This window comes from Salminus brasiliensis, chromosome 3 (assembly GCF_030463535.1).
Source record: "Salminus brasiliensis chromosome 3, fSalBra1.hap2, whole genome shotgun sequence".
Classification (NCBI taxonomy): Eukaryota; Metazoa; Chordata; class Actinopteri; order Characiformes; family Bryconidae; genus Salminus; species Salminus brasiliensis.
In genome coordinates, this window is record NC_132880.1 from 37134158 (window position 1) to 37146939 (window position 12782).

Below are 12782 nucleotides of genomic sequence, written 5' to 3' on the forward strand. Positions count from 1 at the left end.
CAGTACATAGTTCTAAAGTCACTTCATTAATTCTCAGAATATTCCAGAGCAGTGCTAGAGATGTGATGAATGTGTTCACATTAACATTCCCAATCTAGATCCATTTAAAATAAATGACCTGGACCACTACAGCTGAAGACAACAATATGTCAAGCATTCTTGTCAAAACGACATTGTGCAAATATGATCCATATTCTATACGAATACATTTAGGCTTTAAAAAGACACTTTGGAAGTAATGAAACCAGCAAGAACGTAGTCTCTGCAGTGTGAACACATCAGAATACACAGATAAATGATGCATGTGAAGTCAAAACAACGAGCCGGTGAGACTTGTCCCAGTTTGGGCAGAAGTGATGAACAATGACATAGAATTTTATTCAATAACTATTTTCATTGCGTGTTCACAATGAAGACACTTTTCAAGTTTCCTGGACCTCTTTACCCACCCCAGTCACCTCAACCATTTTCTAATCCTGTTCACGGTCCGTTTCTCTTCCATGGGCACTCGTACATTCACCCATGTCACAGATTAAACAAAAGAGGCCTTTCTTCTGGACTCAAGTCTTGTGAGAATATATGGAAGAGTAGATACAGAAGCCATTGATGGTTTTCTTCAAACTGGGCTAAAGAGTCATGTGCTCGTGTGCCTGAGGAATAGGGCTGAACATTAAACCACAAAGAATTAAAAGGTTTCAAACACTTTCACAAGACTCAAGTGCCCGCAGCTGAAGGGGAAGAATATTACAGCACAGGGTGTCTCCATCTAGTGGGTGGAAATGTGATGTAGAACCAGGGGCATTCTAGTTTATGTCCAAGGATTTGCCCTTAGATGTCATACATTCCTACCATTAGCCAGGAGGATGTGACATGGTGGGAGTGGTTCGGCTAGCTTTTTTCTGGTCTGTTCCTTTCCAATGCTGCCCTGGGGGTGAACTCCAGTTTGTCCTTAAGACTAAGCACTTGTGTGCTGTCCCGGCCAACCAGTTCCTCCAATTTTCTGTCCTCTCGCAGCTCTGCGATGCCTCTCTCTTCTCCGGGGGCTTTGGGGGTTCCTCGGATGAACCACTCCAGGTGATATCCCACTGCACCCACCACGAAGGCCACAGGGAAGGTCACGTAGGGCGCATAGGTGCGCATGGCAGTCCACAACACCGGCCACATGGCTGCACACTGAACCCCAAAAAACTCAAATATGCCCTAAAAAAAGAAAAAGGTGAGAATTCATTATTATGGCCAACAGTTAGCTAACTGTCCCCTGTTCCTTTAATATGACATACACAAGTCAGGTGGTCGCATTCACAAGTTAGCTAGATAGATAGGTAGTATTGTCTATATGCATTTAAGTAGCACGTTATTATAAATGTTACATGATTTATTATGACTTATTATACATGTACACACCGTCCCTTCGTTCGCTTTAAAAATGACCCTGTCTGTAAGCAAACATGTGAAACGAGCCTCAGTAGACTGAGACGATAGCACGTTGCTAACCTGCTCGCTCCGCTGTATCAGTAAGGACAGCAGTGTCAATAAACACACGCATTAAAAACACAACCCTATAACGCCATTATTAAGCCCGTGTGCTTTCCCATATATCTTTAAGCACTACTCTACTGGACTCTGCCTCTTTTACCTACTGGGAGCCGCTGGAGTTTATAACTCTCTCATCACGCCGCATTCAGGCAACATTACATTACATACACTCAAATCCCTTCCTCCTCACACGCCCCGCCTTCTCCACGCTGATTGGCGCAACCCCGTGACGCTCCAACGTCTCGCTCTCTCATTCGTCCAAACAACTGTCAGTCCACAGCACCGATGACGTTGGCACTGACGACACCCGTCCTTCGCATGTACAGCAGGCCACAGTAACACCACAGCGCCCACTGAAGTTCAAAGGTGTGTAGAGACTTGAAGTGGAGCTCTACTGTGCAAGAGATCTAGGTTACTTCAGGAAGAGCCTGTTGATTAGTTTGTTTATTAGATCAGGTATGAGTTTATCCAAAAAACAAAAATAAATAAATAAATAAATAAATAAATACATGCAACCATGGCCTCAAGGTCACAGAAGCAGGCTTGAGACTAGAAGGTCACTGGCTCAATCCCAATTCCCAACGTCCTATCCCAATAGACCCAGTTTATCTCAGAAAGGGCCTGTTAATTAGTTTATTTATTGAATCAGGTGTGTTCCTAACATAATAATAATAATAATAATAATAATAATAAAATGGGGGCCACTGTGCCAAAACGCAGATAAGAAGGCTTGGGACCAGAACGTTGCTGGTTTGATGTCCAGGACTGGCATCCACAGCTGAGGCACCCTTAAACAAGACCCTAGCTGTTCCCCAGCATGTCCTCACTGCTCTAATCACTGTGTGTGTGTGTTCACCGTCACAGGTTAAATGCAGAGGTTGCATTCTGCAATGGTGGTAACTCTTCATTTTGTGCTTAATCTTAATCATAACATTTGGTTGGGTGCAATAACTTAAAAAAACAAAACAAAAAAAACAACAGATCCCAGTGCTGGGGGGCCCCAACCTACTATACACATTTGTGCTTTCTCTTATCTAGAACTCCCAAATCAACTCATTTACTAATACTAATACTTAACAATGTTCAGAGCACAATGTCATTAATACTGACTCTGGGTTTGTGCAGGGCAGAAGTGCTCCAGAACCAGAACTAAGAGTCCTGGTCTAAAAGGTCTTACACTTACAAATGAATTTGCAGTTAAAACATGAACAACTCCGTAATAATCTTCTGTAGCAAAATCCTCACAGATTTTGCATTAGGATCCATGTTTAAGAACCAGCATAAGAAATGCCAGAGTACATATATTATACATTATATTAACCCAGAAAAAATGAACCACCTCTCCTGTAAACCAATCAGCACTCAACTTTATTTGACAAAAAGTAAACTTCATTTTCATAAATATTTTGGCACAAAGCAGAAAAAAAATATTGGTCCGTACATTACAGATGAAAGGTTTCACAATGACATGAAAGAATAATAGAAAAGAAATAACACCATCATCAAATTGCTTAGACATCAGCAAATGTTGCAATAGCCCAGGGTCATGCATAAGCACCCTGCCCACAAACAATTACTGGGTTAATTTAGCACAAGTGTTTTACATATAAGCAGTTTATAAGCAGAGTAATTTCCCAGTGCAGTTAAAATAATGCGGTTAATAAAAAGGTGTTCTACTATGGCAAGAGACTAAATAATGCAATTTCACCCCAAAGAAATGGTACCACATGTACCATTCTAATAGAATAAACCTATGGCACATCCCCAGTTTAATTACACAGCTAAATGCAATTTGTTAGCCTGTTTCTGTAGCTTGCGCTTTACATTAGTTCAATCAGACAGTTTAAAGCGAATAACTGCGGACCTGTCTAGACCTAAGGCCAGTGCAAATATACAAGACACGTGCGGTAAGTGAGGTAAGTAACAGTGGAAGGCACTGTTAACAGGGTTAGACAGTGGCAACTGCAGTGCCAATTGGGCCTTTGGCATCAACAGTCAGTGGTCCTCTTCCACTGATCTCAGAGATTCTCATGCAAATGAGATTCTAATGCAAATCTTTACATGAGCCGTGTGACTGCACTGGACAGGAAGTCCTCGTAGTTCATGCGTATGTTGCCAGTCATGGCGGTGTCCTTCTCACGGAATGCTTGGGTCATGCTTTGCAGCTGGGTGCACACCTGGATGAAGCGATCGAGCTGGAGGGCATTATTCATGCCACGGACACAGAAGCGACTCAACAGGCTCTGAATGAACTGAGGGCTCAGGTTATAACCCAACTGAGAGAGTGCTATAAAAAAGAGAGATTGACAGATTATGGGATAATGGCCATAGTAGCTGAACAATAAATGCTGAATAAAGTAAAATAAAATCAGAAACATAGCCATGGGGTGCTACCACCCAACAAAGTTTATGATCCAGATAATGCAGGAGGGAATCCAAGATGATATTATATTACAGCCGATCTCTTTTGATCTAAACTCTCCAGGAAAACAATCAGAGCACCCCTGATGTATTCGATAAGAGCTATTGCTCTCATTACCCTTGCCTTATTAGGGCTTTAAACAGCAGCAAAAAGAGAGTGTAGATCTGGGTTGAAAGAGGGCCTATATTCCCAGACAACATAAACTCCCTGGACAAATTTCATCACATGCATCATTTCTTTTATAATGCACGGTTCTGTGTCCCCTTGACTTAACGACTGCACCAGAATTAGTCAGAAGTAACAAATTCCTGTCCTTTTTAGTCCAGTCTTTCCCTAATTTTGTGCTGCATATCGATAAAGAACACTATTAACTATTCTGAAATGACAACTGTAGGATGCACATATCCAAATTTGTGTGGAACTGGTTCAACTGACGAGATGAAACATTTGGACACTTAGAAAACAAGTAAAGTGCTGATTTATGCTGTTTTTCACATATGAACTCCAGAGAATCAGGTCCAGACATTATCCAGAGTTGCCCTTTCACACATGCAGCGTGCAGTCTGAGATTTTTCATGTTCCATGCGTTTTAGGCAAGGGGCGACACCTCTGCAGCACGTGCAATAGCACGGCATGATCCACTGTGAATTCTCCGGAAAATTACCTGCTCTTTTCAGACATAGGCTTACACAGGCATTACCTAGACTCTGTACTAGGGGGTAGAAGAATAAAGTCAAGTACATCTGTGTTCAAACAAAGCTTTTCTGGGTAATAGTTCTGGGCTACTGTGCATATCTGAAACACTGTCCTCAGCAGAAATGTACACCCAGGTCATAGAAAAGTGGGCTTACATGGTCAATAACATCTCAAGTAACTGGTGTAAACCTTACTTGGCATGATTGACACTGTTACTAAACCAAGGGGATGCACAAGAGAAGAAATTATGTATATTAAAAATGGTCTTAAATCTTAAGACATCTTAAATCTACCATGCAACCTTTTGATGGTGGGTGGGAATTATCAATGATTAAATTTTGAGAAAAATTAGGAAAATCTTCACCTTGGTGCATCTCATTGCTGTTGATGGAACCTGAACGGTCTCTGTCAAACTGGTTGAATAGTGCTCGCCACTGCTGCAAGAACATCCAGAGAGCCGAGAAGCCAAATACATCCATGCGGCCAGACTTGGTCTTGTCAAACATATCTGTAGAAAAATGATTTAGAATTAATGACTTTCCCACACCCAGAATTTTACATTCAAAATAGACATGAGTCGCTTATCTGCCTATAAATGCATCAATTCAGTAATGGAAATGCTCTGTCAGAGAGCGAGAATGAGAATTTGACTGTGGACAAATAATAGGCGAACTACTGACTGAGCATCATCAGGCAGGTCTCATCATTGAAGGCAGAGTTGTTGGAGTTGAGAAGGGCCTGCTTCAGTTCCTTAAGGTTGATGTAGCCACTGTGGTCTGAGTCAACGGTCTGAAACCACTGAAAGGCCTCCGGGTTAACTCCTGGTGGGATGTTACCTGGAAAGCCGAAATCATTCTGGATGAAATTTCATACAGCTCTAAAAACTCTAACAGTACCACAGCAGATTCCTTATATATTTTCTTTATATTCTAAAACATTGCAGACACTCTGAGAGCAACACCTGGTTAGACTAATAAGAGTGTGTGGCGGTGCTAAACAAAATGAAACACTCAGTTGTCAGTGAAGTGATGGTCTGTGCCCATGTCATATTCTGGCCCCAAGAGGGACTCAGACGTGTCAGTTTTGGACGAACCCAGATGGGCTGTGTCCCCCTGGGAAAGGATAATGATTGTGTTTAAGAGCCATCCTGTGACTCAAGCCCCATAGGACACAATATTACACACTCCGCACTGTACAAAAAAAAAAAAACACTCTCTCGCACGCAGTCACACAGCATTATCATGCCCATCACTCTAATTCCGCTACAGGCACAACCTGAACCAGATCTTTATACGCTGCAGCTGCCAGGATTCTGGACTGCAGTCAGTCATCAGTCATTCAGTGAGGGGCAGATGACACAGCTGCAGTAAAGGGGGATGAAGGACCTTGTCTGCAGCACCTTCATAAATTCCTGTTTTCCGCGTTTTGTGCGCATCCCTCGGCCACTGCAAACATGATGGAGAGGCTGCGGCAGCGAGCGTTATTTTGTGCCCATAACCTTGACGCGCACACAGACATCATCAGCCAGATCAGACTGGATCTGCTGTCTGCCATGGCGGTTAACAAGTGGGGAAAAAATTGGAAGACAGATCAAGGACCAGAACGGTGTGATCATAACGGCAGAGTGAGAAAATGTGACTTTATGTTCAGAAAAATAAAACATGACATGCCAATACACAACCCTGAATACCCGATTTATGACTCGGGTGAATTTCTGTTACATGGGAACTAAGCTTCAACACAATTGCGATTTCTCTCAACAGCTAAAAAGCTTGCCTGGAATCTGCTGGCCATATGGTCCTCCATGAGGCTGTCCATAACCTCCGTAGGGACCACCTGGGGCCTGCCCCCCTCCATAAGGTGCTCCAGGCGCACCACCGGCTCCTGGCCCAAAATGTCCACCCGAACCAGGTGGGCCATATGCTCCATAGGGTGCTCCTGGGGCACCGCCATACTGTCCACCTGGGCCCCCACCATACCGGGACCCTGCAGGTGGACCTCCATAGGGCCCTCCAGCAGGACCACCTGGAGGTACACCACCTCCATATGGGGCTCCTGGATGTTGATGGGGAGGGTTACTCCCTGGTCCTGGATATCTCTGGCAATACGAAGAGAGAAAATCATGTAGTGTCGTGTACATGTGGCTTACAAAACACCATCACCAATTAGACAGAAATGCGTGGTCTAAGCAGCAGGAAGTCTTAAGCTGGCTTTCCCTCTCAAATGTAAACAGGGTTATGGGCAGGGTGAGCTACGTTAGTTGCTGCTATATAAACTGATGTAAGGGGGAAAAAGCAGCAATAATCAAGCAGACTAATGTTTGAAGAAAAATGAACATCATTATACACTGGTTTTTAAACACGACATCATCAGAGTGGCATAAATAACACAGTCTATCGTTTCCTTACATTTCAGGGCATGTCTTGCTACATTAGCACACGCTAGCTAGCTAGTGCTAACTGTCTAAACTGCCTGGCTTAAGTTTAGTTTAGGTCTCCGCACAACGTTCTCGTTATACATGCGTTTATCTGTCTCTGGTGGAATGAAAAGTAAACGTAAACAGGCCGTAAAACTACTAAAGAAATCATAAACAACCATATAAACAACCCGGAACCCATCTACCTGTCCGTAGAAACTCATATCGTTGGGAGAACTTCGGCCAGCGTGCCTTCGACTGAGTGGCTTCAGCCCGTCCCTCTCTCCCTCCGGATTGGTCGGTTTCACTGTTTGTCAAGCACTGCACCGCACTTCTCTCCTCTGATTGGTTAAAATAATGGAAAGTTGCTGACGTTCTACACCGTGAGTCATGCTCACTAGACAAGCAGAGACTGTATTCATCAGTTTAGCGCAGGGGTTCCCAACCCTGCTCCAGGAAGACCACCCCTGTCCTGCAAACGTTAGGATTTCCTGCAATTAAAAAAACCCACCGTCAACTCAGGATTGGCTTGTTAATTAGCTGCTTAGCTGGCTCAGATGTGTTGGAAGCAGGGTAAACACTAAAATTGTGTAAAATTGAGTAGGGAATAAAGGTTTAGAAGATAGTAAATGTGATGTTCGTATTTGGACATATATGTTTGTTTATTCCTTTTTATAATATAATATAAATAATTACAGGGATTTAAAATAAATGTGATTAAGAACAGTGATATAATATAAAATAAACACTTCTCTAAAAATCTACACCTCCATACTGCATTCCTGGAGTAACCTACTGTAAAAAGTATAACAGCCAAATTATTCCAATTTACTGAAAGATTACTGGAGTATTACTGTAGCATAAGACTAAGTATAGGGTAGGCATTCTCAATAAGGTGACATCACACAAAAATAATGAGCAAAAACATTTTTAATATACATGCACAGAAATACAGTTCTGAAATATATATCTATTATATAAATAAAAAATGGTAATTTTACAGGAGTAGGCAAAAATGTTTATTTCAAGTAATTTTGAGCATTTATATTGGTCTATTCATCCAGAGTTATTTACGCAACGTGCAGCTACAGGGTTCAAACAATAGAAAAAAAATAAAAATGAAGATTCTTTTGATTGGACAGCAGCGGTATAAAACTCTATATACAGCCATCGATCATAGTCTGGATGAGGACATAAAACATGATCATAAAAAATGTCACAGAAGTTTTGTTTTATGCATCTTTAAGGGACTTTGATTGGTCTGACCGTGTCCGTTCCTATTGCACAGACCGAACTTCAGACTTAGGTTACCTGGCTAAGCAGGGAAATCTGACTTTGTAAAAACCCAGCCCAGATCCAAGGGTATTCCAAGCTTCTGAAAAAAAAAAAAAAAGTGTGTGCACCAGGGGGCAGTAGCTACCTTTAGCACAAGGCAGGCTCCATTAGCTCACATTCTGAGGTCGGCTACATGGAAGATTTTATGTAACAAAAAAAATGATGAAGCTCTTTTTTATGTATAGAATACATTTACATAACAGCACAGCAGAGACTACTACAGGGGTTCTAGCCAACATGCGGTGATTCCTTAATCAGAGAAATCCCTTGAGAGACAGTCACACAAACCTGTAATGAGGCCTTCTTTGCATTATATGTGTACTACTTCATACACCTGGAAAGCATTGTCTTTAATTCACTTCATAATTCTTAATTCTTAATTGTCTGTCATGGTAAAAAGGATCAGAAGATTCAGATGTCATCAGTGACACTACTTTATTTCAGTAGCGGCCTCCTCTTTCTTGAAGTTGTTGAGGTTCTGAGTGGATGAAGCAGTGGGGTCCACTCTAATATATCTAGAAGGAGGAATAACATTCATCTCATGCTGCCCAGCAGAATAAATGCGCTCTCGCTCCGTGTGCTGACGGTAGATCTTGTGTCCACGCTTGCACACCAAGTAGATCATCTCAAACAAACACATGAGAATGCACAAAGAAGAGGTCACCACCATAAAGATAGTGAAGATCTTCTTTTCAGTCGGACGGGAGATGTAGCAGTCCACCGTATTGGGACAAGGAGCTAGACTGCACTTTGACAGCCTGGGCATGTCATATCCGTAAATGTAGTAGAGTATATAGAGGAAGGCACTGTCAAATGCTGCCTTAAATATCAGACTGATCACGTAGGTGTACCAAAGACCCCCACGCTTCCTGCCAGGGTGGGCATACAGGGACTTGCCCTCTTTATGTAAGGCAAGGTACTTTTCATTCTTCTGTTCTCTAAACTTCACATGGGCCACCACCAGGAGAGACGGGCAGGTTACCAAGATAAGCTGCAGGGCCCAAAGTCGGACATGGGAGATGGGGAAAATTTTATCGTAGCACACGGTTGTGCAGCCTGGTTGGGCCGTGTTGCACAGAAAGTCTTTTGCCTCGTCCCCCCACACTGGCTGCGCAGCCACCACAAACACCAGAAAACGGAAGACGAAGACCACAGAGAGCCAGACGCGGCCAAAAACGGTAGAGTATTGGCTCACTCCCCCGAGCAGGACCTCCAGGCTTGTCCAATTCATTTTGGCAGCTCCTACAGAAGGCAAGATCACAGTTAGCCTAAATGTAATTGCATTACACAATGTTATTATGATAATTATTTCATGATAAACTTGTCTGACAATTCTGTGAATGACACTAAAACTATGAATCATTTGTTTTAATCCTGGGGAGTTGAAAGTTAACCACAGTAATTTTTAGATATCCTATGACCTTTTTCTCATTATTTAAAAAAGAAAAAAATAAGTCATTTTCCTCTGCATTTATTTTTTATGTCTTTCTCTTCTGTCCACACACAGCATTTGTGTATATTTACTTAACAAAACCTACCTATCTATCTAGCTACAATATATGGTTAAAAGTATAGGTACACCTGCTCATTCTGTGTTATTGGATGGAGCACCATTATTCCTGAGAAATCCTGAGGACTTCATACCCCCTGTAGCCCATGCCTGGCATTAAGTATGTTCATGCCAGTAGTTCATGCTTATCTGATTCAGAGAGTCCTATTCTTTTGGCTGTACTTCTCTACAGGAACTAGACAAGCTGTTTGTGTGCATTTGCACAGCTGTGTCTGCAACTTAAGGTAGCTGAATGAATGTTCACAAATATTAGGACATAATGTTCATCTATCTAGCTAACTAGCTGCAATGCTGTGGGTTCTCATGTTGTACATGGTTCTACAGTTTGCTGAAGCTCCTTAAGCATAAAATTTTTTTTTTTAACCCTTTCAACTGCTTTTCTCAGCCTTTTCTTTTGATCATGGCATAATGTAGGTCTAAAAACGACATCGCTTTAATGGTAAACTGAGTAAAATGAGTAAACAGGTAATATGAGTGAGTGAGGACATTAAACAAGGCTGCATTCAATCCTGATTTTGTTCAATCAGCTGAATCTCATTAGCTCATTAGTTAATTTGTAACTAATGTATTTATTTATTTATTTATTTATTTATTTATTATGTAGTCCATGTAGAGAAATAGAGTGAAATATATATTTATAATGTTATAATATGTTGTTGTTGACTTAATGTCTTATGATTGTATGTCAACAATGCTAAAAAGCCATGCTAAAAACTGGTTCAGGTAAAATAAAAATAAAAGTGTTACTCCTCTGCCTTTCTGTTTTTTAAGGACACTAGCATTTCTTCCTTTTATTTTGTTTTTATTTATTTATTTTTCATGACACACATCAAGGATACTGGATCCAATTAAAATGTTTCTCAAAGTCGAAGTGGGCTGCATCTCAAGTTCCGAATCTTCTAGATTTCTGTTTCGCTGTCTCTGCCTCGCATTGTCAGATGATTTCCCAGAGGCTGGGATGGAGCTGGCTCTGCTTTACCAGAAAGGATGGATGGAAGGGAGGATCGGTTTCTCCTTGTTTGTGCCTTGTTTGTGCCTGACAACAGGTCTACGCTCAGTATTCACAAGGGTGACTCTGTCTCCATTTGAGCGTCTATTAGCGTGCGGCAGGACATTATGTGCTCAGCAATTTCCAGTGAAGTAACTTTGGGTAACTATTTAAAGTGGTATTTACCTCACAGTGTCTGAAAGCAGGGGGAGAAAAACACCTTCTTAGAATGCCGGCGGAGACGAGTGTGGCATTCTGTGCGAAGCGCAAATGCCAGTCTGGACTTGCAAGCTGAGAGGCCTTGTTTTGACGCTGCTTCAGACAAAGAAAATGTTTTCTTAATGATCTTGTCATTTAATCTCTATTGCTCATCTCAAGTCGAGACTCCACCTATTCGGTTCTGAGTGGTGTTCTCAGTCACATTACTAAAAAACAACATTTAAAAAAATGTACTTTTTGTCCTTTAACTGCTCCTTCTTCTCAATAGCATCTCAACATGAGTCCTTCAGAGGCTAGGGGGCTGTTAACAGTCTTCTCCTCTCACGCTCAACGTATCACACTACAGCAGCAAGTCCAACAGGTTAACACTATATCACCTAGCACACCTAAAAACAAGGCATTTGAAATTCTACTCATTTTACAAATCTTGAAATATGAAAATCTTACCTTCATTACTTTCTGAAAGAGAACATGATGAGGACACATCCACAAATCTCTTGCTTTTGTTCTTGACGCAGGCTAACTAGATCTATCAAAGCTTCCTGAACGGGACAGGTGGGTGGACGCTCCCACAGCCTGTTTGACAACCTGGTAAAAAAAAAAAAAAAAACTTGTCAACGGCAAGATCGGATTTGGAGTCAAAATGAAACCAAGCCCAAATTGTGTGTAAATAGAAAGTTAAAAAAAAAACATATTCATGTTGGAACTGGGCTCATACATATATGCTATATATAGAAAACAAAAAGTATTTGGACACCTGCTCATTCATTGTTTGTTGTGTGCCTTTGCAAAAGTAAAAGTAAAAGCACCTAATGTTTTCATTGTTTGTTATCTGTCTCACAGATGTGTCTTCTAATCATAGGTATGCATTTGTTTTCTTTAAGGTACTGAAACTGTTTGTGCCTGTCAGATCATTTCACAGAAAAGGCCATGGCTGTAACCTCAGTGGATCCTTACTCCCGCGTTAGTACTGTACTATATAGGGAGAGACTATTTAGTTCACTGAGTAGTGCTAGAAACACAATGAATTAGAACACTTGCTCATCATCAACATGCGTTAGCACGTGAGGGGTTGAGCTGTGTTTAAACTGGAATATCAGCCCCCGTTATTGAACTACATGGGAAAATGTCTGAAATTCATGGCGTTCAGCATGGCTTGAAACTATCACTAGCTTATATGAGCAAACGTTGTTTGGACGAACAGTGAACGAACGTTCACTGTTCGTCCACTGTTCAGTAACGTGACTCGGAATGCATTTTGGTCCAGATTCAGCTTATGTAGTGTTGTCTATTACAAGTGCATTGTGGGAGATTGTAGCACCTCAAAATCACGCTCAAATTGCTATGGGACAAAATGTCTGCGATACTAATTAGTGAAGCGTAAATAGTTAGCCATTTCGGTCACTGCCTATATCTTATAGGTTTATAATAGACTGTTAGGCTCTAGACTCTCAGCCTTTTTTTGTAAAATAGTCAGCCACATCCATAATAATAATAATAATAATAATAATAATAATAAAATATGAATGCCTTTATATGTGTGTGTTTTTTCACATTTTGTTTAAACACAATTTTCAATACTCCAATATTGCTATAAGAT

The 12782-nt window shown here is 41.3% G+C and overlaps 3 protein-coding genes across 5 annotated transcripts; all 3 read right to left on the minus strand.

Moving 5' to 3' along the window:
• Positions 1–333: 333 nt before the first annotated feature.
• On the minus strand, positions 334–1725 carry smim12 (small integral membrane protein 12). 2 transcript variants are annotated; one of them, XM_072674821.1, is made up of 2 exons: positions 1641–1725; positions 334–1200 (listed from the first exon to the last, which is right to left on the minus strand). In XM_072674821.1, exon 2 carries the CDS (start codon positions 1162–1164, stop codon positions 889–891), a length of 276 nt encoding a protein of 91 aa, XP_072530922.1. In that variant the 5' UTR covers positions 1165–1200; positions 1641–1725; the 3' UTR covers positions 334–888. The 2 variants fall into 2 exon arrangements, with proteins under 2 accessions (XP_072530922.1, XP_072530923.1); XM_072674822.1 differs by having other exon boundaries at positions 1637–1716.
• Positions 1726–2883: 1158 nt separating this feature from the next.
• pef1 (penta-EF-hand domain containing 1) lies at positions 2884–7337 on the minus strand. 2 transcript variants are annotated; one of them, XM_072674824.1, is made up of 5 exons: positions 7277–7337; positions 6426–6752; positions 5335–5485; positions 5019–5162; positions 2884–3823 (listed from the first exon to the last, which is right to left on the minus strand). In XM_072674824.1, the coding sequence occupies exons 1-5, from the start codon at positions 7292–7294 to the stop codon at positions 3594–3596; spliced, it is 870 nt and encodes a 289-aa protein (XP_072530925.1). In that variant the 5' UTR covers positions 7295–7337; the 3' UTR covers positions 2884–3593. The 2 variants fall into 2 exon arrangements, with proteins under 2 accessions (XP_072530925.1, XP_072530924.1); XM_072674823.1 differs by having other exon boundaries at positions 5335–5490; positions 6431–6752; positions 7277–7336.
• Positions 7338–8835: 1498 nt separating this feature from the next.
• Positions 8836–9636, minus strand: gjb9b (gap junction protein beta 9b). Its single transcript, XM_072674825.1, has one exon. It carries the CDS (start codon positions 9634–9636, stop codon positions 8836–8838), a length of 801 nt encoding a protein of 266 aa, XP_072530926.1.
• Between the last annotated feature and the right edge of the window lie 3146 nt (positions 9637–12782).

What these genes read in the sequence shown, in the direction of transcription:
- smim12 (XM_072674821.1), bottom strand. Translation starts at nt 1,164, where the DNA reads ATGTGGCCGGTGTTGTGGACTGCCATGCGCACCTATGCGCCCTACGTG.
- pef1 (XM_072674824.1), bottom strand. An exon ending in GCCAGCAGATTCCAGGCAAG is followed by an intron (nt 5,486 to 6,425) that starts CTTTTTAGCTGT and finishes TTTCCAGGTAAC; the next exon opens with ATCCCACCAGGAGTTAACCC. An exon ending in GACCTGCCTGATGATGCTCA is followed by an intron (nt 5,163 to 5,334) that starts GTCAGTAGTTCG and finishes ATTTTTCTACAG; the next exon opens with ATATGTTTGACAAGACCAAG.
- gjb9b (XM_072674825.1), bottom strand. Translation starts at nt 9,636, where the DNA reads ATGAATTGGACAAGCCTGGAGGTCCTGCTCGGGGGAGTGAGCCAATAC.